Source organism: Anabas testudineus, chromosome 13, assembly GCF_900324465.2.
Source record: "Anabas testudineus chromosome 13, fAnaTes1.2, whole genome shotgun sequence".
Taxonomy (NCBI): Eukaryota; Metazoa; Chordata; class Actinopteri; order Anabantiformes; family Anabantidae; genus Anabas; species Anabas testudineus.
The window spans coordinates 4,722,664-4,747,673 of NC_046622.1; the positions used below are offsets into that span (position 1 = coordinate 4,722,664).

At 39.8% G+C, this 25,010-nt stretch overlaps 2 protein-coding genes across 4 annotated transcripts in view; both read right to left on the bottom strand.

Moving 5' to 3' along the window:
• zmp:0000001236 (mastermind-like protein 2) overlaps positions 1-20,235 on the bottom strand; it is a 32,350-nt gene extending 12,115 nt beyond the window's left edge. The window contains exon 1 of the mRNA XM_026377952.1: positions 18,918-20,235. Coding sequence (XP_026233737.1) covers positions 18,918-19,328 — 411 coding nt within the window. The 5' untranslated portion in view covers positions 19,329-20,235. The remainder of the gene's footprint in view (positions 1-18,917) is intronic.
• Positions 20,236-22,438: 2,203 nt separating this feature from the next.
• Positions 22,439-25,010, bottom strand: part of gab2 (GRB2-associated binding protein 2) — a 30,777-nt gene continuing 28,205 nt past the window's right edge. For all 3 annotated transcript variants that reach the window (XM_026370027.1, XM_026370019.1, XM_026370035.1), the window contains exon 10: positions 22,439-24,926. In XM_026370027.1, the coding sequence (XP_026225812.1) occupies positions 24,783-24,926 (144 nt within the window). In that variant the 3' untranslated portion in view covers positions 22,439-24,782. The remainder of the gene's footprint in view (positions 24,927-25,010) is intronic.

A 25,010-nucleotide genomic window follows, 5' to 3' on the forward strand; every position in this document is an offset into this window, starting at 1 on the left:
AAATATGCATGGACTCTGGTAGAAAATATGTGGGGCCCCTTAAAAAAGTAACAAGCAAAGCTGGTATCTCTGCAATCATCAGTTACTGCACACTCATTACAAAGATGAGAGTCCTTAACTAAGGGTGAGTGGACAATGTACAGCATGTAAAGCTGCTCTTGGATAATTTGAGTCATTAGTCTGATGTTTATTACAATGCAATACATCCATTTAATACACCAGATGCATTGCATCTATTTTAATTATCTAAAGCACAAATTATTCTTGACCTAGCCAGGTACTTTGAATGGCTATTCTACATAATATCCATTAAGGATATTCTCCTGTGAGCTATAATAACAGAGGGTTCAAGAGTTGTGGTTCCTGGTTCCCAAATCCCCTTAATGATGGGATAGCAGTGAATTGATCCTGGGAAGAAATATGGGGTGCCTGAGTGTGTGCGTGTGTGTTAGAGGGTGGGCAGACTGTCAAGGCATCAGCACAGCACCAGCTAGGCCACGCCACTGCAGACGTACCACAGGTCACCAACATTGCAGTGACAAGCCGTCACATCACATCACCAATGGCCATGTTGCTCACAGTGCTCGTGACACTGCTGTCGCCTCTCATCTACATGTCATTGCTAACCACAGAGACATTTACTGAGAACGGCTGAGGGCTCTCCTGACTCAGGAGCAATCCTGTGCATCACGTACCACTATTCCTTCCAGAGTAAAAGGGATCTTTTCAATAAATGATTTAAAGCTGCAAAGTACAGGATGTTTGGATTCACTGACCATAACAGGCTGAACAAACTGAAAAATTATTTCCAGGTTTAACTGTCACATCCTGAACTCACATTTGGGCAACAGCATAATTTTCCTGTTGAAGAAAACCGCCAACATTGTCCTCATTTAGCTATTGTTAAATAGAGAGATGCGATGGACAGGAAGACATCTCACTATTTAATACACCCAGACCTGATCACAGATAACCATATAGGGTTAGTCTGTCAACGGCATATAGACTAAATTGCTTTTGCAGCCCAAATGAATTACCTTATTGGTAACACAGACATAATTTCTCACACCATGTTCTGGAGACACCCTCTTTCAGCTCTTGCTTTTCCAATCCACATCTATAGTGCTGCATTCTGCGCATGAAAAATCACATGACATGATGCATCTTCCATGATGACACGTTTCTCTCAATTGGTATACGTGCAGTGTGTGTGAGAGCCAGGAGGTAAGAAAGCATTTTTGGGCTGGGAAACTGCTGGAGGGTGTGGGAGGGTTAACATAAATCAGAACATTAAAGGATTCTTCTCTGCAAAGTCTGGAAAAAAAAACAACCATTGCAGACACCAGAGGTCACTATGAGAATGAAGAAAGTGAAAGAAATGTTAATGTTTTTTAATTAAAGAGGGTTAACTTGAATAATTGCAGCACTGAACCATGGTTCTTTAGAAAGTCTTAAGTTGTGTGACAGTGTCACAAACTTTAGATTCCACTCATAACTTTGTTTATCACATTACATAAAAGGTAATGAGTGCAGAGGTAAACCTAAGACAGAGAAAAACAGGCTACTAGATAGAATATACTACAATGCTCTTTGAGACTATCAAAGCAATTTTGTTGTTAAACAGCTCTAAAGCTCTCCAAGCATGTTTGTACCCTTAATAGGCCATTGGCATACAACCACAAGTACCTTTTTCCCAGCAACCGTCAAACACAAGGCCTACCTCCGGTCATGCCACAGGAAAAGGCCCATAAGCAGGGAACAAGTTCCCTTCCTGTTTTCAAAGACGATTCCTATGGCATGCAGAGCCATTTCCTGCTCGCTAGGCTCATTTCACCATCTCAAACATCTGGCTGCTCTTCAACATGCAGCTGCAGCACGGTGAGAGCCAACAGTGCCACTGCTGAGTTGAGCAACACACTTGTGAGCCTTTCCAGCCATGTCTCTCGCCAATACAAAAGAAAACCATTGTCTACCTTCATTTGCCTTTGTAGGATACCCTAACAGTGTGCATTATTCAGGGTCTGCAGTAACTATTGATGAGATAATCAATTAATTGTACTATATTTAGTAAGAGCTGTTTATGTTCTATCATTCACTTATTTGGATTATGGATTCCTTGATGGACCCTTTCTAGTGCAGAGACTGCAGTTCCAAATCAGGAAACAATATTTGTCAATATCTGATGTGATTGCAGCAAAGTGCTCTTTAGCAGCACTGCTGTGGCGATTTCCCAGTGAAACAAGGATCCATTTTATATCCCGTGGGAAACCTGGGTTGAGTGGTTAATGCTGTGCTAATGCTGCTTCACTCAGCCAGGTCTTGATAAGCCCCATGCTTTTAGAGAGGGAAAACACATTTAGTGTTTAAACCGCTTCAATGGAGAAAGCTTGGAAGCATCCACTAGTTAAAAATGGTGTACTTGTTGAGTTTTGTTATCTCTTTCAGCTTTTAATTATACTTGCACACACATGCTTTAGGACAGGCGAGCAGTCACACTAATCTGTAGCTAGAAAGTATAAAGAAAAAAATAAATGAGTGGGAAGCTTTGTTTGACTCCCACTCCTATCAGTTCTGACATTCCAAATAAGGTCTGTGTAGACCAGCGGTAGCAGAGACATACACAGAAAACACTGCAGAGCTCTCACTGAGTCCAACCAAGGAAAAAGTGTGTGGAGGGGGAGCAATGTGGGATCATGGAGCAGAAAATATGCGACCTCTAAAATTTTATCATCAGCCTGACATTTCCCAGAAGGACAAAAACAAAACATCACATGATATTGATATATCTTCTATACAGTATTAGTTAGATACCATCAACCATGGAAAACAAACAATTCAGGTCAAAACCATTACCCTTGATTCTGGCTGGCTCTGGTCTAAAAACACTAGTTTTTACACTGATAAGACTGGTAAAAAAAAAAAGATCTTTTGACTAACTTTGCCAACAAAGACATGAAATCTATGCGAATTATCTGGTAGACCACTAAATTACACAAGACAATGCAAAACACTTTTAGCTCCAAATGTTGGTTTGGGGTAGCAGTCTGATTTGAAAGACCAAGAAACCATGAATGCCATAACCGACCTTGATTATTAAATTACGTTAAAATACCAAATGGACAAATGAAGCAAAACATTAAACAAACATTTTCCTTGTTGTTCATTTTTAATTTATCTTTATTTTCTCTTAAGTTCATTTAATCAACATTTTATATTAGTATTAGATCAAGTTACAATAATGTGAAAGTGCTTGCCCTTTGCAAACCCACAGAGAATAATTGCTCATTGTTTTGGCCACAGCCCATTTAGTGTTCAGTGTAGTTTCACCACTCTCATCAACCTTGTTTTCAGCAGCAATCAGCTATTTTCACAAAAGAAAGAAAAAACTAAATAAAAGTTCTGAAAAACTCTGAATTTTTGTTTAATAGAAACCTGAATTTAAATGAATGCTAACCTTGCAGACTATGAGCAAGCTTCATGCAAGCGTGTGCAGTTAAGTGCACACTGTCCGCTACCGCTCGCATTCACATTTTTATTCTTTAACACAGTAGTGGGTGTTGAGGACGTGTCTACAGGAGAGCTGCTGTAGAAGACTCCACCTGGTGAGGCCAAATGTTACAGTTCTGTGTCAAAACTTTACAGGTTCAGTATTTGGTCTTAATAAATGTGTTGATTATCTAATTACTGATATAAGTTGCAATGAGGCTGAGAAGGTGGCGGTTAGATCGGGAGTTCACGCTGACCAATGTGCCGGTCATCAACAAGGAGCTGTGCGTTAGCACAATGCAGAGCTTGAGCCAGCTAGGGCTGTGCACCACCTTCTGCATCAATTGACCCCCAAATCATTATGCGTAAATAGAGTCTACCCTTCTGAACAGGATTTAAGCATTTCCTTTAAGGAACAGCAATTTCAGGCCAGCAAGGGTAGCTTTAATTTGAAAAGCAAATTGTGTATTCTCACACATGTAGAATAAAAATAAGGCATTAAATTCCAAAGATTGCCTAAACCGTCCTCCCATAGAGCGCTGCAGGTACTGAGTTCCCAACTGTCTGGGCAAGTGGTGGCTCTCACAGTGACAGGGTGAGTTCAAGGTTGCAGCACATTCTATGTCTCTGAGCAAGTTTCTGCATGCAGGCAGAGTGCGTATAAGTGGGCCTTGTAAACCAGTGCTTTAGGTTTTTATACATGTCACAGCTGGTAAGAGAGTGTGCTCTCACAACTTTCCCATAATCTGATCATTGACCCATAATTAATCACTGAGTAATACATTCAGAGTTGATGAAAATGCAAAGCAGATATTGTGATTTCAAACTGACTAAGTGGATCTTTGCTCATAAAGACAGTCATAGAAAACAAATACCTCCTATGAATTGTATCTGAATCACTAACAGTCAATATCAGATAACAGCAGGATAGGTATGAGTAGATACGTAGGCTGTTACCAAGAAAAAAGATGAACTCATTGACTTTTTAAAATTCTTTATATCTGACTAAATATATTAAATCAAACAAAACAGAATGTCAATGATCAAGAAGTTAGTAGTATTGCACTGGTGAACCCACAAAACACGGTAAAGAAAAGTGCTCAGATGAGGTAATCACAGACATGGAGCTAATATCTCTCTGCCCAAGCTGTACATATGGGCGGTAGAACAACAATTACCTAACCGGACAGAAACTGTCAAGTGGCAGATAAACTGGCAGATCTCAGTGATAGTATGTGTTGGAGAAATTGGAGTGGGAAGTGGAAATACAAGGTAATCAATCTCTCACTTCCAGTCTGCTTCCCCAACTAGAACTGAGTCATTACTGGGGGTAAATCTGAACATTTCGTACACGAACATCTAAACAGTGTTGTAAAATGTGAATGGAGTTAGGGCTAATTCTATGTAATTGATTTGTAGTATATATACTATATAGTATACACTATACTTCAGTATAGTATATATTATATAGTATAACATGCAGCGTTGCACAAAGTTACCTGTGTTTGCTGTTGGTACGATCCAGGATATATTACATTATGATGCTGTCACATTCAATTACACTATTGGGTCAAAGCTGTGTACGTGGATCTATCTGGATTTCCATCCCAGGATATGATATTTGGTCTGGGTGGAAGAGATTATCCTGCTTGCTTGTGTGGATTTCACAGCTCAACTGGCAAGGCGTCCCTTCACTGACTAGACAGCTGTTTTTTTCCCTCGCTTTGACTACTTCAGGCAAAACAGATGAGCCTAGTGATTTAAACTCAGCCAAGGCAGCACAATAGAGGGAAAATTCCCTCTTACCAAGGGAATTAATTCACTGGGAATGACAATGAGGACAAACACTGATAAACATGAGTGTCAGTGTCATTTTAATCAGCGCTTTGAAAAGTTGCTTTGGTGTAATGTACTAAATCCTGAAAAGAGTATTAGACTAAAACCTTTTAAATACTGCCAGTTTCATAGGCCACTGGTCCATTTAGGGGACCATTTAATGGTGAACAAATATTGTGTTGCAGGTAACCTTTACTACAGCAAAGAACAATGTGATGAATGGAAAGCACACAAAACAAACTTTTCACCTAATGGCAACTGCAGATGAGGCTATCTAACACCCATTGCCTCTAGGTGGTGCAAGTTTTGAAGGGCAACAACATTTTTTGCCTGTAGGAGGCTACATGTCTACATTTTATGTTTATTTACTGTACCGTAGTAGTATATTAGTGTACAACTAGCTGACTGCATTGCTTCCTACTTCCCCAAACAGCCCCTATTTGTGGAGAATCTGCAACTTGCTAAATGTGAGTGAGTTTGCGAGTTACAATACAGTTCCACCGGGTGCTTCGTGTTAAGAAATGAAATAAATAAATACACTTGTCAAATCCCTACCTCCAGCAGCATTACAGCCCCCTCAGATTTCGACTGTAGCCATCACTACTCATATGAACATGTTCATAAATTTACACTGAACTAAGGGCTCACTATAATTCATATACAGTGCTAAAGCTGGAGTTCAACATATTGACAACCAACATATAATTACTCATAATTATTTTAAGTACAGGACACCGTTTACAGAAAACACTCTACAGTACATCAGAGAAACTATTTCTGCTCTGCGAGATGACACTCAAACCTAGCGTGGGTGAAATTAAGAAGGACATAAAGTTAGGAAAAAGTTAATTAATTGATCACATTTGACCATGCCTGCATGTTGCTGAACCGCAGAGCACCATGCTGTTAGGTTATGGCATAAAAAGGCTGGCTTTGTTGCCGGATGTGGGAAAAACATCCAATAGACTAAAAAAAGCACAGGAAGGAAACTGGGGGTGGGGTGGCAGTGAGTAGCAATGGGGGTGTGGTGGTGGGAGTGAGAAAGGAATGTTCTCTTCACTCTCTCTTTCCCCTCCTTGTTATCATGCATAGTCACACATAATAACCCCACTTTCTCACTAACAGCTATGAAAAGAATGCAGCACCACGGTTTTTCACTGTAAGCGGGACGGCAGGAAAATGAGCCTTTACTCGCTTAATGATCGTTTGCCATCTCAGTTTATAAAGAGCAAGTCAGCCCAAATAAATACATGCACTTGAAGGAGCCCCATTACAGAAACAATCCTCTCTGTCTATCTGTGTATTTGGGGGTATGATTATGTGTTTCTTAAGCATCTCCAACGTTTTGTAGAAAAAATATTTCAGACATTAGCTATTCCTTCATTTCTAGTATCTTGCTAAAATAAGTTTGTTTTAAGGCTTTACTGCACTTGAATAATCACTTCCCTGGTCAGTCAGTGGACTACACATATGATCTGATATTGACCTGTGTGTTTTATAAAGATATTCGCTTACTTAATTCATGTAAGACTAATTCTCGTCTTCTGGGGGAAACATTCACTGCTTGGCTTTACCAGATGGATTACACTTACCTTGTACATTAATTAAGAGTTAGGAAAAGGAGCATAAACAACAATTTAAGGATTATGAAACATTTATCCTAATCCCATGAGAGTGTGCACCTCAAAGAAGAGGTAGAAGGTGAAAATCAAAGCTGTTGCTGGGATAGGACTTAGCTTTGTATTGTTTTCGGGCAAATGTACACTTAATAACCACAGAGATAAATATACACTAATGTAATCCAACATCAGGCACCTCTCTGGCAATAAGAATTAAAATATATATAGCATATAGTGGTTTATTAAATTAGTTTCAGTGTAATCGGTCACTCAATCGTTCACTTTATACTTAAACTGCATCATGGTGCACAGCTGCCATTTCAGTTGCAGCACATGTGGTTACATAACCTTTCAAAGGTAGATAAGTTTCTCTCATTTGACATGCCAACAGATTTTTAAAGTAAAACATTAAGCATATTAAGAGAATGTTTCAGGATTGGCCATCCCCCTCTGTTGAACATTTGTGATATACCTTGCACCAAAGCAGACTTGTAGTATGTGAACACAGCTAATGGACTCTTCATTTGTTATATGCAGGTAATGACGTCAATAATTTAACAGAACATAGATGTACTATACATGGCATAATCAATACATGCTGACATTAATGTTAAGTAGCCACCAAATCCTACAGTGCCTCTGTCACTATGGCCTGCTGACTGCTGAAACCAGACTGTAGATGATTCAACAGGGCAGAGAGAGAAACCAGGGATCCTCCCCTGATTCCACCTCCCATTTGTGCTGTAGATGCAACAGCAGTGTCTGTGTGCCTCTAGGCAAGGTGGAGAGAGAGCAGGCGCCAGAGCATAGCTCAGCACCGTGACACCTCACCACAGCAAAACAGTAACACAAACATCCCAGCTGCTACTTCTCAGGCTTACTGGCAGAGCTGAGGCAAAAAACAAGACCATCTATGTTCCTCCTCCAGACCATTATCTGATGCACTAGACAGGCTATTCTAGCAGTCTGAATTTTGATACAGCACCAAGACCTATATTTAAAGTTCAGTTGATAGTCTGTTGCTTTAAATCTATCGACTACATGACCAAACATGTTTCCTCTGATATAAATAACAATATAATTATTAATTAACAATGGCAGCTCTAGTTTATTACAACTTTAATATAACAAATCAGTTGTGATTATCTGTAAACATAGTGAAATTTCTCATGCTTTGCCCTATCTGACTCAGTTATAGCCATTAAATGATGTAGTATTGGATCAGTTTTTTTTTTTTTGCATTATCAGATAAACAACATAACTACAATAAACATGTCTATATAGTGCAGTGTTTTTCCTGCTTGTTGTAGTTTTTCTTTTAGTTTTTTTCCTCTCTTCTTATTCCACTCACCCCAGCCAGTTGAGGCAGATGGCCGCCCACCCTGAGGCTGGTCTGCTCTCTGCTAGATCTTCTTTCAGGTTTTTGTTTAAACTAGATGACAGCAAATGTGGTGAGATCAATAAACCTCAATGAAATCCAGACACACTGCACTGGAATCATCTCATCGTTTAGGTATCTAATTTAAAAATAAGATCAATTAAACCCTCTACATTATTTTCTATCGTCAGGTCTAAATCTTGATGGAGCTGACAAGACAGACTGTCTTTTTTTAAAGTATAGAGCTGATTTCCCAGATAGAGACCAAAACCAACAATGAGCTGTATTTTTTACTCATCTTAACATCTGCATTCAGAACCTATTTAGCTTTTTTGTCTGTACCATAGACCTCTGAAAACTATTTAAAGCACATCAGTGAGCTACATCTCTACTCTATCATGCTTCTTCCTTAAAGAAATTGTAGCCAGCATTTATTTTTTTCAAAACAAGCTCCAAAAAGACAAGAAAAAGGTTTAGACTGATTACCACCTTTTTACAGTCTCTGAACTGAATTTCTGTCAACTGTTCCTGCTTGTGACCTCTACTGTTGTAGTTTACACTTCAACATGTAATGTAAATTCCTTATAAAATTAGACATGTTAAAGCAATTACTCATCATACAGTGTGTCATTGAGACCAACTGGGACATGGTTTCTGCTCCAGTTTACTTTGTGCATTCAAAAAAACATGTCCAACACACTGGGTCTCAGGGTGGTATGTGTGCCACATGTTGCTATGTTCCTCCTCGCCTTTTCCGCTCCCTCTCAGCCTGCCTCTGATGAATTTCCTCTTTTGAATACTTACACTGCCTGTCAAAAAAAAAGTCAGACACTCTTTCGATAAGCTTATGCAATGTTCCAACAATATTTCTTTTTTATCAAGATCTTGTATTGATGATGGGGAGTCGGACCGCTGCGTAACGTCTTCTCCAACACATCCTAAAGATTCTTGGGGGTTAATGGGGTTAAGGTCTGGACTCTGCGGTGGCCAATCCACGTGTGAAAATGATGTGTCATGCCATTGACATTGTCATCTTGGAATAGGTCTGGGACATCAGGGGAAAAAAATCCATTGATTGAATAACCTGTTCATTCAGTATATTCAGGTAGTCCGCTGACCTCATTCTTTATCACATAACATCTGAGTCCAATTATTATGCTCCCTAGCAAATTAAAGCTTTTTTTCCGATTAGCCTCACTGAAAAGTGTTTCTTTTAGGATACAAAGTTGTTTAGTTTAGTTCCCTTTGTGCTGTGTGAGTGGAAATGCTCTTACTTTCGCTCTTCCAGTTTTTAATAATGCGTCGGATTGTTCTTAACCCAGTTTTAGTAGTTTCATCAATCTCATTAGATGTTTTCTTTGCTTGATGCCAATAATTGAACCCTTCTAAAACATCTTTTCTACAACCACAGGATGTGTCTTCTGACATGTTTAAGAAATGAGAAGCTACTCACTGCATCAGTTAGGGTTAAATAACTTGTTGCCAGCTGAAACATAATCATCAATGCAGTCATTTTCCAGTGGGAGGCTCTTGCCTATTTGTTTAGTTTAATTCAGGTAGTGACTTTTTTTTTTCTTCAGTATAATGTCCACGACTATGTTTCTTGAGGAACTGTAATCTAACATTCATATTATGCATAACCTGAAAAGCTAGCACGGCAGTGTAAACAGAGCAGAGAGGTCATGCACGTGCAGTTTACTTTCTTACGGACATCCAATTGCTATAAAAAGTGATGGCCATTCTTAGCGTTTGTAGAACTATTTTTAAAAAAAGACAATGGCCCTATTTCTTTGTGAGAAAACATGTCAACTAGAGTTGTGTGGTCCACTAATGTGTTTTTAATAAGTTACAGACAACAATGGGCATCAACCGCACAAGCAAATACGCAAAATCAGGTTCAGAATTCACAGATGTTATGGTGAGTACAGTAGATATGTTAAAGATGGGCCAGCAATTTCCTTATACGAGACACCGTTATTGTCAATGCCAAGACAGAAACAAGGATATGCATATTAAATGTTTACTCTTAAAAGACAAGACAAAAACTGTAATAATTCATACTTGTGGATACATTTATTTCTAAGACATTGTCAGAAACATCATTTCATGCAAATATTTTTTGTATCATGTAAGTTTGTGACTTTCACCTTTCATATATTTCACATCTATAATGTCCCGCATGGACAACTGTAACAAAGAACAGAACATTACCACAATGCAAATGGAGTTGAACTATGACTTAGACTCCAGAGCACAGGAGCGAGAGGGAGAGAAGACAAGAAAAAGTGAATGCTTGTGCCTCTTTTCAGCACTCTGCAACTCTGGAGCCTGGGAACTTCAGCAGCTTGGCCAGGCTCTGAGAAATATCCTGAGCTGTAATGTAAACATGTCTGAACTCTGATCTAGCATGGCCCTCCCTTTCCAGTTTAACCCAGCATTCTGTGCAAGGGGTTTGCCAGTGACATCAGGAGCCCACTTTCTCATTTCCTGAGCGGGGTAATGACCCCGAGGAGAACGGGCTGTTTGAAGTCCTGCAAATAAAGCTGCTTTGCTCTCAAATGAATAGTACCTCAGTACAAGAGTGAGGCGGCTGGTTTAACCGTTCGAGTTTGAATAATACTGTCTGATAAATAGATCTTGTTGTGAACTTATAGTATAAAGCTTTTCAAGGCTGTAGTAAAGAATTCCATCAAGCGATACGTTTGTGAACATGGTAACACATAAAGTCGACATCCACACCCAGTTCTCCAGTGGCAAATGTGATAATCAGATCTGTTTACAACATCAGCTACAACAAGTCCAGGAAACTCTGACATATCAGGTGACTGATCTGTCAGATAAGTGTGAGAACAGTTATAGATAAGCTCCTGTTTATCCAAGCAAACAAATGCCAGCTCTAAAACAAAAACTCCAAAACTAAACAGACTTCATTATTGCTGAGTTGTGTGTTTTCGGAGCTTTGACCTTTTATTAACATGAGAGTAATTTAGTGCTTTTTATTTTGCAGCCAGTTTGTCCCTTAAATTCACGTTTCATGCACTGCACATAAAATACACCTGAAAATGCTTGTTCCCACAGGGTTCCGGTTTCATCACTGGGTAGTGAAGCACTTGTGGAAAGACACTCCAAGGCACTAACCACCCTACCCCATCACCCCCCTTCTGCTCACACACACAATCCTGCCCTCTCTTCAATTAAGTCAAGCAGGAAAAACCAGACAAACTTCAAAAGAGTTCTCTCAGCAGAAGAAATCACATCAGGCATGAACAGATACCTCTACAAGGCCCCTCTGAAGGTATGGATGTACATAACCATTAATAGCCTTTTCTTGCAAAGTAGTTGCCCAAAGCGTCACATAAAATTTTTATGTATAAATTCCACATGATGGGAAGACATGGAAAATTGATTTAATAGCTACAATGGAGCATTCATATATTAGTCCTTCCAAAATTCTCTGTTGACTGCAGTGGCAGAGATGAGATTTTGTGTCTTGAGGTCCACATAGTGCTAAAATTCAAACAAAGTGCTGGCAACATCAGGAAGCATGCTGAAAGCACAAATCAACAACAAAGGGAGGCAGTGGGGACTCTCTAATCCATACCCCTTGGGAATGGAGGTATTTCAACCCAGTGAAATGTTCACTCAGTTGAAACACGGAGTACTGGGGTAATTCATATTCAAAACATGAAACAAGTATCTACACATATTCACAAGAGTCTACTGCAGAATCCAATTTGCAGTTTGAGGATCAATTAGAAAATTTAAACAAACTCATTTTAAAATTGAAGTGTAGGTGAACTTTAGATAAATAGTATAGGCTGCATGTCAGCACATACTTGAATATATTTAAGTGCAAGATTCCAGGAGACAATGTCTTAGTTACTCAGTTACGCATTAAGCTGAGAAAAGCAGCAAATTCTCCCAGGACGGTATGAAACCAACAAATGTTTGGCATTTAACTTGATCGATGTCTTGAACAATCAGCAATATTTCCACAGAAACATTTTCTGTTAATCAGTTGCGTCAGCACATCACATCATAGTCGTTTTTATTCATGAAAGGATAGATATACATGACCTGTTGTTCATTACCACAGTGAGTATAAATTAGCAGATTTGACACACTGAAACAACAGAGCCTGCATCACCAGGGAGATACTGCAAGGTTGCTGCTGATCACGTATTTTCTAAAATGTTAACATGGCATCTTTTACCTTTACAGTACCTGTCAGTAAAACTGGTGCTGTACCTCCACCGCAGCTACCTGACGTGTATGAGGCATGCTTGATGTGTTGCATGTTTTATCTCTATATTTGTCACCCTGAGCTAGAAGCAAACACAGTTTCTTTCTGCAGTGTACCTAAGATGTGTACAGATTTAAACGAGAAGTCTACGTTGAACTTTGAACCTTTGCAGCACGGCCATAGGCCACAGACCAAAGCCAAGGACAGACGTCTGCAGAGGAAAGAATTAACCTAGCACGGGCAGAGGAACCAAGACAACTACACAACCACAGGTTTAATTTACCATGTTATGTCAGGCTGTTGTATGTATCATACAGCAGACAAACAGACCTGGCCCACCTGGACTGGGGGGGGGGTCTATGTTCCTTTGAGCATGTACCCACTTACATTGCATCATGCCTTGGAGACTGAGGATGAGATGGGACTGCTACATGATTTCGGCAGCACTCTTCAAAGCCAGATACAGCCTTCCCATAGGCTGCTGAATAAAACATGAGGCATGTGCAGCAGGGTGGGTTGTGTGTGTGTATGTGTGTGTGAGGGGTGGGTTCAGTGGGTATGTGTGGGAGTGGGAAAGCATGCATATGTCTGTGTGTCTGTGTGTTAAAACACAACTATTAGAGATACAGTATAACAGATGATCCATGAATGCCTTTGATTTGACACACATTCTCACTGCCCTGCTGGGTGTCTGGAAACTACCACCATCTTCCTTGATTGATATGTCCTTCTTTGTTTTCTTATTTTTTATGTGTGTTTTTGGTAGCTCGGAACTTGTTAACAAAATTTAAATTAGTCCAGAAAAGAATGAAAGTGTGCTCATTTCAGGAGGAGAAAGCAATGCAAATCCTGCCAAGTACAGAGATGTCCCAGATTCACAGAGCACTATTTCCAACACACTGCTGCTGCTGCTGCTGCTGCATGATACCACACTTGCTGAGCTTTATCTTTTAAAATCATACAGCATTTTCTTTCTACTTATATAATAATAAATGCATCATTCAATCATAAAAAAAATACTGAGATTGTAGATTTAATACTGTTCCTGCCCAAGAGGTCATTTTAACAAAGCAATTGATCAAACTCCTTCCACCTCTCTGCACTTAATACATTTTAAAGCTGGAGTAAAGATGTCAAAATGCAACAGATTTCAGACACACTGTGTCTCCTAGGTCCTTAGAGAAAAAGCTCACCGGTACACGGAAGGTGACAGTGTTCTCTGGTATCAACAACACAGTGTGAAGCTAAGTGACTGACTCAATGGCTGAACAAAGAAAAGAAGAAAGAAAGAAAATCATAATACATAGTTTGATCTCAGTGAGATGCAGCACTACAGCTACTGCTTAGTACTAAATATGTCCTCAGAGTTAAAAACAAGAATCTATTGGACAACCACTTAGAATTTCATTTGACATACTTGGACACCATGCTACAACAATTTATTGAAGATCCTGACTTTTGCCATTATGACACTGGATAACGTTGAAAAGCTGCAGTTTGTATTTCTGAATATGCAGCCATGGAACCATTAACTGACAGGGATTAAAAATAAAGCTCCTCTGAGAAATGTCACTCATCAATGAATGTTGTTTTGTGCCACTTTACAGCTCCTCATAATATCCACTTTGGAACCATGTTAGAAATCTGGAGTCTGCTATAGCTTCCAAAAAGAAAAGCTTGTTTAAGCTTGTGCTCCACTCTCCCTCGAGGACATAGCAATCATGATCACAAATGTATGTGTAGCTAAGCTGTTTAGAACACATGTACACTGATGTTATGATAAAAATATGTTTACTGGGGAATAGAGACATTCATTTCATGCACAATTTAGTCTGAAGATGATATAGTAGTTATTAACTGAGTCACAATCAACATACTGTCCAAACAGTCCGACAGAGGCAGTCATTTCCTGGAAACGAACAAATCACAGCGTTAGCCATGTGCGTGATGTTAAGCTACCATTTCCGTCTTCCTTAAAGACGAGCTGTGCTTATGTAAATCTTGTCGGTGCTAAAAATTAATGAACTGCCTCCGGATATGATTGTGGAATGTCCAGAACATGTTATGTGTTCCCAACTTTTATTGCATGTCAGTAAATCTGGCTGATGTGCATCAGTAAATAGCGGCCGTCATGTTTGTCAGAGTGAAACTTGGTGATGCTGTCTGTTTATGTGGTGTTAATCTGAAGATACAACACAGGAATACATGGAAATACTTGAGTAAATGAGTATAAAAAGAACTACTAAATTAGCACACTCCTCCTTATGTTTCATTTCCTACTTTAGGACACATTTTTGACTTTCTGACTCATAATAGGCTAAATATCAGAACACTCACATTTATTATATTGTAAATTAATGTGGTTTTAAAATCCATAATTATGCACCAAAACTGTACAGTATAACTGGATTGCGGCTGTGTTAAAATATCTTGGAATTAAGACTAATCCCAAATAGAAGAACATTAACAAATGGCTTTACTGCAGTATATGGAGGCCTGTCTTAATGTCTTTTAATCAAAGCACTATGAGATGCTCGACTCATCTCACAGCTACAGTCTACACAATGAGACAAGCTTAATCACATCGGGCTTACAGTGTAGTCATGCTGTCAATAAACAGCACTCACAGCATTTCCATTCCTCACTACAGGGGACTTAAAGTAATTCAGCATTCAGACCAGCTGACAGCCAGCTATTCCTAAAAGAAAATGTTTAGCCTTCCCATGACAACATGGAAGGGATCTGTGGGATGAACATGGATCCTTGCTGCATCGACAGGGTTGGATAAAGCTGTGGGCTTCACTGTGGGTGGCCCCCATGGACCTGGGCTAATTGTTTCACATCACAGCCGAGCCAGGCTGAGATCAGACCACCGGCAGCTCTGATTCAGGCAGTTCAACTGCCAAACAGGGTATGCCAGGAAACACTTACAGTGCAAACCCCACCCTGCTCTCAAACACATGTACACCCCCCCCCCACCCCCATGCAAGACTACAAGTGAGCACAAGGAATTTTTTTTTTGCTCTTTGCTGTTTGAGTAATCTGTCAATCCACTGGTCAGCTGGAGGCTTTCCTCAATGATAATAAGTTAAGGACGTCAGCAAGGAGGTGTTGGCTGAGCAGATACAAACCAAACCGTTACTAAAAATAAGACCTGATGCATTTTGTTATAACATTTAAAAATATGCTTGCATGTCGGCTTGATCAAACAAAACATAAAAATGAAACAAATGTCACACACTTATCGTATCCCGCGACGCACTGGTCCCCTGACCTTTCGGTTTTTGATTCCAATAACTCAAGGAAGAAAGGCTACATCAGGGTACAATCTGAAAAACTAAGTTTTGCTTTTTCTCTCCTATCCTGTTCATCATCTGGCAAGTCCTCAGATTTATTTTGTGACATTTTGTGGGGTCTCTGACCTTGAAGCTGTGAACATCGGATCTGTGTCACATTAGCCCTTGAAGCCTAAGTACATATCGTGCTTTTATTAGGTGGATCACAGAGAGTGACAGAACCAAATGGAGAGAGAGGAAGATAATATCAAAGTTGTTTGGCCAGAATCAATATGGGGACATAGAAGTTATGTGGTTTACGTTTTAGGCTATGAGTTGACCAGGATGTCTCACACTCCGGTTTTTTAAAAGCGGCTGCTCTACACAAGCCTCAGAGTTGCAAGTGAGCAAACAAAACAGGCAAACACATCAGCATACACGGCACTTGGGGCGCATGCTGCTTTAGGCCTATAGTTCCCAGATCTGTCACTAGGACAAGGGCTGGGAAATAACAAAATCCTCCCAGTGCACACAGGACTGTTAATCACCAGGCAGCCCTAGCCTACTGCTTTTTCAAGGCCTGTTTGACTTTAAGTAAACACGTGCAGGAAATGTATTCAGTGGCTCTAAACATTTATAGGGGGGCCTTGTGCTTCAAACTGTTTCATGGCCAGCACATCTTTTAAGAAGATGCTTAGTGAGCTATTTGTTAAACGCATGATAATAGGGCATGACAATGAATGACATGCTATACGCAGTGAGGCTGTATGAGGGTTATGTTTGTTGAGCCTATTGTTTCTACGCTGACACATTTTGTTGATAGACAGCGCAAGACAGTTGCTAGATCCTGATCTGATGAAACTGAAAGTCTGTGCATTGTAATAAAGCACTACTGTTTTGTAAGCTCTACTCTGTGACCTATTTCTGTGATGAATGCATTTACTGATACAGGTATGAAGGGAAAGATTGAAAAGCTGGTTGTGAAAGAAACAATCTAAATTATAAATATCCAATGACTTCATGCCAGCATTATGGAAAATCATTTTTTGAGTTGTTGGATAAGCATGTTCTCATCTCTTCTCCTTTTCCATTTCTCCAATTTCATCTAAAAGAATATCCTTTGTTAATCCGCTCTCAATGAGCACCGTTGTTAAGTGCTGCTCACTCTGCACTCCCAGCCAGTCATAATCTATTGTGTTGTTTGCCCCTCACTTGGTGTACATTTCCATCGCAAATTCCAATGTGAACAGTCAATAACATGCACAGATGTGGCCATTGTGGACGTCTTACTTTTTAATTCAGAAGAATGTAGTATGCTGAACTGCAGCTGCACCACAGGAAATATTTGAAACAAAAGTTTGACTCTCTTTAAAGCCACAGATTATACAACAAATATTGTATGTATTTGGTAACAGCATCCACACTCAACACTTTCATTTCTTTTAAATACATTCAAGTAAACAGCTATTTGCAGTATAAATCTTACATAGATGCAGCGTAAGGCATTAAGAGGGATTTCTGTAATAGCTGCTGTTCTGCTTCACCCAATCAACTTGAGTTATGAAAAACATATTAACCTCAGGACTGATATAAACATGTAAGCCAGGACTTCATTTCCTCCCTACCATCTTGCTGCACTCATCAGTTTTATGTAGAGCACACTACTCCAGAGTCAACATCAGTAAAAATGGTACATGATAAAGATGTTCCCTGACCTGTTTTAGACAGTCAATATAATACATGATGTCTTGTTACCGTGCTGTGCATGGCTGCGCTGCACCTTACATCAAGAATACTAAATATGTAGAAAGACAGAAAGATGTTGAACTAGATTATATAAAAAAAATCTAGTTCTTCTGTGTGTACATGCAAATGTAGTAGAGGCTATCTTCTGCTCAATTCCAACGATGATAGTAAATTAACTGACAGAACAATCATCGCTGCCCTTCTATGGCTTCACTGGAAAATTTTTTTACATTGTTTATTTTTCCATCCAGCATCTCAAGCAAATCTAGAGCAGGAACATCTGCAAGCTTTCACCCTTTTGACATCACATTGAAACACTGCTTGGGAAATAATTCATAGTCTAGGGGCAGAACTCCCTCATGCCCAATAGAAGAAAACAACAAAATAAATCTCACATCACAGTGACTGTGCTCTTAACAGATGCCATACAGGAAGTCGATCCCATCAGCACTAACAGAAAGCTCTGCTGTGTTTCACAGTTAGGTTTACCTACGCTACGTTGTCTGTGCAAACGGCGCTGTCTTTTATTCTTAAAATAATTTAATCTGAAGATTCTGAGAATTTACAAAATGATCCTTGAAACAACAAAGATAAAGCCGTCTCTTTGTTTAACAGTGGATCTCTCAAAAACAAACTAAATCATCTTCCTGTTGAAGCACTGTGAGTAGCACTGTTCAATGACAGGTAGCACCCTCTTGAGAATTTGCTAATTTGTGTGACACACAAAGGAAACTGAACTATCTGTACTGCTAAACCAGATAATGGTGCATATTAAATAGGTTAAACAAGCCACAGAATACATCTACATCCCTCTGCTTGGATCAGCTGCACAGTAAAGATGCTGACATAGTTTGCAGCAAATGCAAAACATCCCCATGGCTTAATGACCCTAAAACCATTTCCTTTGAATGGATTGCTTTGCAACCAAGCTTTTTATCATCTCATCTACTTCACAGGCTCCGTTACACAGAACTATTTTCAACCTATATTTTTTTACTTTTACTGTTTAAAACATTTACCTGGATGTCTGGGCCATTTGATCTAGATGAGGTTGTACTTTAAGGCAGGGTAAATGTTTTACTTTTCCATCATCAAGAGTCATTTCATTGAAGTACTACTTAATAGGCTGTATTATCCCTGGTCTGAGTTTTGCTCTAATGGAAGTTTGGACACAAGTTTGTTGGGTAACATCGGCCACATAAACACCATGATCACCATCATAATCACCATCGACACCACCACCAGCTTTATCATCCTCATTATTGATGATAGTAATCACTGTCACCACCACCACCACCACCATCACCACCAGTCGGGGTCTCCCCACAACTCACCGCTATACGCGTAGAAATCTTCCGTTCGCCCTCTGAGACCTTTGGCTCTCCGTTGGATCTGCTGTACTCTGGAAGTTGCTGGTTTGAGCCTCGGCTGCCCTTTGTCTTTCGGTTTCCAGGCCCTTGGTGGACTATGTTGAGAAGGTGAAGCGTGCTTTCGTGCTCCCGGTCCGAGCTCTCGGCCTGGCCCCTCTGGTAGCGGCGCTCGCAGGTGGAGTGGTGCCTCCTGCACAGCTCCAGACGGGCGCGCAAACGCTCCACGATGGCGTTGTGCAGCTGTGGCACCGCGGAGCCCCTGGAGGTGGCCACCACCGGCCCGCTGCCGACCCCACCGGGCATAGGTCCTAAACCGACACCCAACATGGGTACAAATCCTCCCGCAGCAGACTGAGCGGGGGTCGCTTCTCCCATGCCCGCAGGTCCCCGGCAGGTTTTCTGAGAGTGAGGTCCACTGAGCTTGTACTGGACCACAGCACGGGCATGGAAAAAAACACAAGACGCGGGGACTGAGCTATGATCCCATGTGGAAAAACCTACTAGACTACACGCACAAAGTCACTGGAGAAGAAAAGGACTCAACGTAGACTAGAGATGAGAGCTGAGTGTTGAAAGATCGCTTGTACAATTATCCCGTCACACTGAGATAAGTATAAACTAAAAAGATTTAAAACCACTTGGCAATGAAGTCAGATAAGGTCAGAGGAAACTCGTGCTATGCTCCACAGAGGCATTAGAAAGTCCCAATGTTACATCCATTTATTAATGGTCTCTTCCTCAGGGTGTTACTGTGTCAGCTTGTAATTAAAACAGAAATGATTTACGGACATTAAGCTCGTGGATTCACAGCTGGAATGAATCTGCTCTTGCTTAACGATAAATGATATTCAACACGAATCCCTCAGATGATTCAAAACCATAGCACGCACAACTTCAGTTTCACCAATGGATCCATCCCTGACTTTATCTCAAACGGAGCACACTTATTAAATTAAATAGTCACAATAGTAAGACTGCGAAATACTAATTCAAAGTGAGCGATAGGACGTCCAAATAAGATGATCTACCAACAAACAAAAGCCACTAAACTTCAGGACTCACGACATTTTGTTTGGAAATTAGTCCTTTATGTCTGTCTCTTTCCATCCACATAATAAGGAGCTGGTTGCAAATTACAAGTCAAAAACCACGCAGCAAAAAACGCAGGGAGCCGTTGCGTAAACCGATTGAGATCCGTCTCCAATAGTCCATTGACAATCGTTTGTCCGTGTGGTGCACCGAGGCAATAGCGGAGCAACAGACCCCTTATTGTATGAACATTCCTCTTTTGACATGACACACTCATGAGTGTAACCGGGTCTAGATGCACACTCTAGTGGAGCTGTAGGGGAACTGTTCTGCCAGGCATGGACTGTGACAGGAGAGGGAAACATCTTATTATAAGAAGAGGAATAAGACACAGAAGTATGTGATGGTGTGAATGAGGAGGACCAGTTGTAGGTTACCACAGTGGTTTATCAGAGCAGATGAACTTCAGTGCTATGGTATGGTATCAGATATTTACAGATCATACAGGTTTATGTTGGAGTGTATGCTGTCCCAACAATAATATAAAGAATATGACAATTAAATACAATATTTGCTCTGCTCACTGCTTTGTGACAATGTCAACTGTAAAAAGCGCGATACAAACAAATAAAATTGAATTGAATATTTAGCCACACTGATCTGGTGTGTCCATGTCAAATTCACAATAGAGAATACAAAAAGACAAATTAAGAATGAAAAAATAAAAACTAGTAACAGTAACGCATGATCACAGTTAAGAGGTAAATAATAAGTCAACAAATGTGCTACCTACTTGTCTACCAAATGAAGCTACCCATTAAACACAGATCACTTATCTTCAGGCACTCCTATAAATGCTACTTACCAGGCCTGTTAACTGGTGCACTCCCTCCACAGAGCCAGAAAGATCATTATCCTGTCCATCACCTTATTGGAGAGAACAAGCAAACAAACTAAACAAGCTGCTAGATATACCAATCAACCAATTAAAGGAGCGGATGGGCTCCGGTTGAGTGGGGAAAAATCTAGGCTATTTAGTGCCACTCAAATTAAATGTCAGTGAGTTTGGTTTGGCCTCTATCACAGTGCATCTAAAGTGTATTTGTTGTAACATACATGCTACATATAGCAGACAATCACACTGACGATTGATGAAGACATAATGGATGTTTTTCTAAAGCAGACGGAAACTGAAGCACCCAGAGGAAAACCACAAAAACACAGAGACATGTCCGTGCAGAAAGAGCCCAAGAGGAAATCAGCACTGTGGAACAGTAACTTGCTTCGCTGTCATTACAAAAAATAATAATAACAAAACAAATAATGATGGGTCAAAGTAGCCCAGGGCAGGATTTCCAGGGCAGGTCTGCTTTGGCAGGGAAAGAAAGATAAGCTATTGTAGACACCAACCTGTTGACTGTGCAGTTCTGGTAGAATCTCTTACCACCCTTAGACCACGTTTCTGGTAGTGAGAACTCAGTCACTTGTCAGACATCAGGGTTTTTTTTACTGGTCTTCCTGGGTCCTTTTATAACGATCAATACATTGGGATGATAATGGATGATGCTCTGAAGAAGTTTATATTTCTGATTTCTAACAGGATGCTCAAAAAGCTTTTTTTTTTTTTTAAATAGCAGAGTAAAATCTTAGGATTTAGTCTTTGTTTTTTATCATTTCACTGCAGATTTCACTTAATTAGATTTTTACAGTCCAATGGGGATGTGGGGGAAATCTGATTCATATAACTAATATTTGCAGACATGATAGTACAAGATATGACACATTCTGTTAAAACACTTACACAATCACTGTAAATTACAGAAATACTATTGTACATAATGTAGACTCCCACAGTGTGCTGTACTGTATATGGCCATACTGGGTCCGTAGAAAGTGGATGTGCTTTGAAAGGATTTTAAAACTGTTAATAACTTAACATTTTCCGTGCTTCTCAACATCAAACCACTACTCATAGGGCTAATACTGGCTGGATACTGGATACTGGATACTATCAGCATCACTGTTTTGTTCATTATTTTTACTTTGAAGTATGATTAAGCTCTCTTAAGGTTGACTCAAGTATTAGTTCATTTTTCACTATATCCATGTGGCAGACTGGGGTTCTGATGTGGTCTACCTCCAGTAGGCAAGACCTCCTCATGCTTACCTTGTGTCTCACTTGTAAGTCACTTTGGATAAAAGCATCTGCCAAATGACTAAATGTAAATAAGAATAACTGAGTGGATTTTCCAGTTTAGCTTTAAATACCGTTTAGTCACCCTTCATGTGTAGTTTGTCATGTACTTTAACTCTGCAGCTGCAGTAGTCCACAACAGGGGGCAGCAAACAGTCAAACTCTGTACATGACAGCACCGAGAAAAAATGCACGGGCGAGAGATGAGTAATGGTAATGGTATTGTGACTGTCAGAACAAACACCAAACATTCACTTCTTGATTTATTCTATGTCCAGAGTTTAAGTCTACCATTATACAGGAATTACAAAATCTTGTATTTTTGTGAATCCCAACTTTACGGTACCACATTACCATCACACTGGCATTGTTTGTCATATTGCTTCACAAAATCAAGACAGTTTGCATACATTAATGTTAGTAGAGAGAAGTTTTTTTGTTGTTGTTGTGTTGTTGTTTTTTTTCCTTTTTTACAATAACCAACTCCAAAAACACACAATAAATTAATAAATTAACACACAAGCAATCTGCAAATGCTTTACAGTAGTAGCAATAACAGTGGTTAAAAAATGATCTCTACTAGTACAGTACGTCAACCCAGTGACAGTCTGACAGTAGATCTGAGCAGTGTTTTCAATCTGGCCCAGTCAGGCTGTCATTTAACATACTACAACTCACAATTTACCACAACACATACACAGCTCTTCTGCTTACAGCGATTCTCTCTAGATAATAAATTACACATCCATTTCACTTCAGAAGCTGACAGGGAGACAGGCCTTTCTTCAGTCTTTTCTCTCACTCATTGTGAATCACAGATCACCCAAGAAGGGCTTTGCCAGTGCAAACTCAAACTGCCAGCCTCCCCATTTCATGAATAGATAAAATTCAATTAGGGAAGAAAGAAGAAAATACACGTAACAAACTTAGCTTAATTTAGTCTGACCCCACTCTTATGAACATCACCTGCTTATACGTCAGTAAAAAATAATGATAAAAAATATAAAAAGCAGTAAAAATGGTAGAAAAAACATTAAGAAGAAAATCTTAGTGAAATTAATAATACAATCTAGAACTGCATGGTCACACTATTCATATTAAGATCAAATAGGGATTCATCCTTCAGTGGTTCCAGCCCACAGTGAAATACTGGACTTAAGTTGAACTAGAAACTGATCATTCAGTTGTCCTAATCACAATATGGCTCCTCCTAGAATAACAGAGTAAGTAAAGACATTTGTCTAAGGCAAAATTTACAGTCTAAGCTGAAATTAAAATTTAAGGCAAATTAAACAAATGCAACAGTTTAGGAATTAAGAAAACATTATGTCCTCAACTATTTTTAAGTGACTATGATCACCGGCAAATCTTCATAGTGGCGCGCTGCCTTTGTGAGAAAAGCATGTTGTATTATTGTAGTGCACTTTTTGTCTCAGACAAGTGCATCGGATTTCTAACAGTCAACAAGATGCGCTGCAAATATGTCATCTTATTAATAATTTACATACATGAAACAATTACTTTTCAGAGATGTAGCAGTAGTGTTTGGAATATCAAAGACTGAAGACATAAATCAGAGACTGGTTGAATTCTGGAAAACATAAACATGCTCTTCTCCTTCTACTCAGATTGTATTAATGGCCTCTGGGGGGAGATGAAGAGAGAGAAAGAGTACACTTCCTGCTTTATTTTTACATCATCAACTCAATTCCCTTGGTCAGTGCACATTAAAAATGAAATATATTAGAATATTACCTGAAGATAATTGACCACTGAAGTCAGACCTACACAAACACAAGAAGCTTCTTGTTTATAAAGTCATCAATCAGTACATTTGGACACTACTGACTTTGTACCTGCACCCAAATAACTGGCCTGTCATCAAGCCTTTCAAATATAGCCTGGGCTCATACCTAATTGAAACCGAGGCAACAGTCTTATACCGACATCATTAAGGCTCCTGACACGGGCTCGTACGTATTTGTTGGGCTGCATTTTTTCCTTCTTCTCTTACCAGACATGCACTGCTAAGCTGAAATGATTGCCCGCAGTGAAAATAATCTCTTTGCTGCTTCTGCAAGACTCAGCACAAATGATAGCTTGAAGTAAAAAGCGCGAGTCTCCCTGCATGCCAAAATCGGAGTGCATCTTGGCATTCCTGAGACCAGTAAGCATACTCTTACTGTATATTAATATGATTATCGACCAGTAAGCCTCTGCTACTCTTTTAATTGGCAGCTATTGGACAAATTACGTGCTAGATGCAAAAACAACAGTTGACTGGTGCAGTGGGTGGGGCAGTTTACAAAGGATGGACTGAGGAGTGGGGATGATATTTTTCATACACATTATCAATTGTTCATACAGTGTAATAACAGTCTGCATGAAAAGCTTTGGCAGGGTGAAGTCACCTATATGGCCTGATATCCTGCATGTTAGCAGAGCACTGCAGTAATATTCATAACAGAGAACAGGCATAAGAGGTTATGGCTTTTTGTCTCAAACAAGCTCATCTATTATTCGTATTGATGATAGAAACATAATACCAGTGATGCTTGACATAAGATTTGGATTCTGTTTTTTGTAATCTTTTGAACAGGTCATTGTCAGGACTTGACCCCTTTGGCAGTTTCAGTAGACTGCCGCACATCAGTCCACTCCTGCATGGTGCTTTGCAGTGCTCGGGTCTTCTCCTTGTCAACTTGCACATAGTCCACCTTCTCATCAGAGGTCACAGAGGATGTAGAGGGCTGTGGAAGGACACATAAGGCAGTGGTTAGACTCAGGCCTGAGGGCGCACTACATTATGCTGTAGCTGAAAACAAATTAAATTT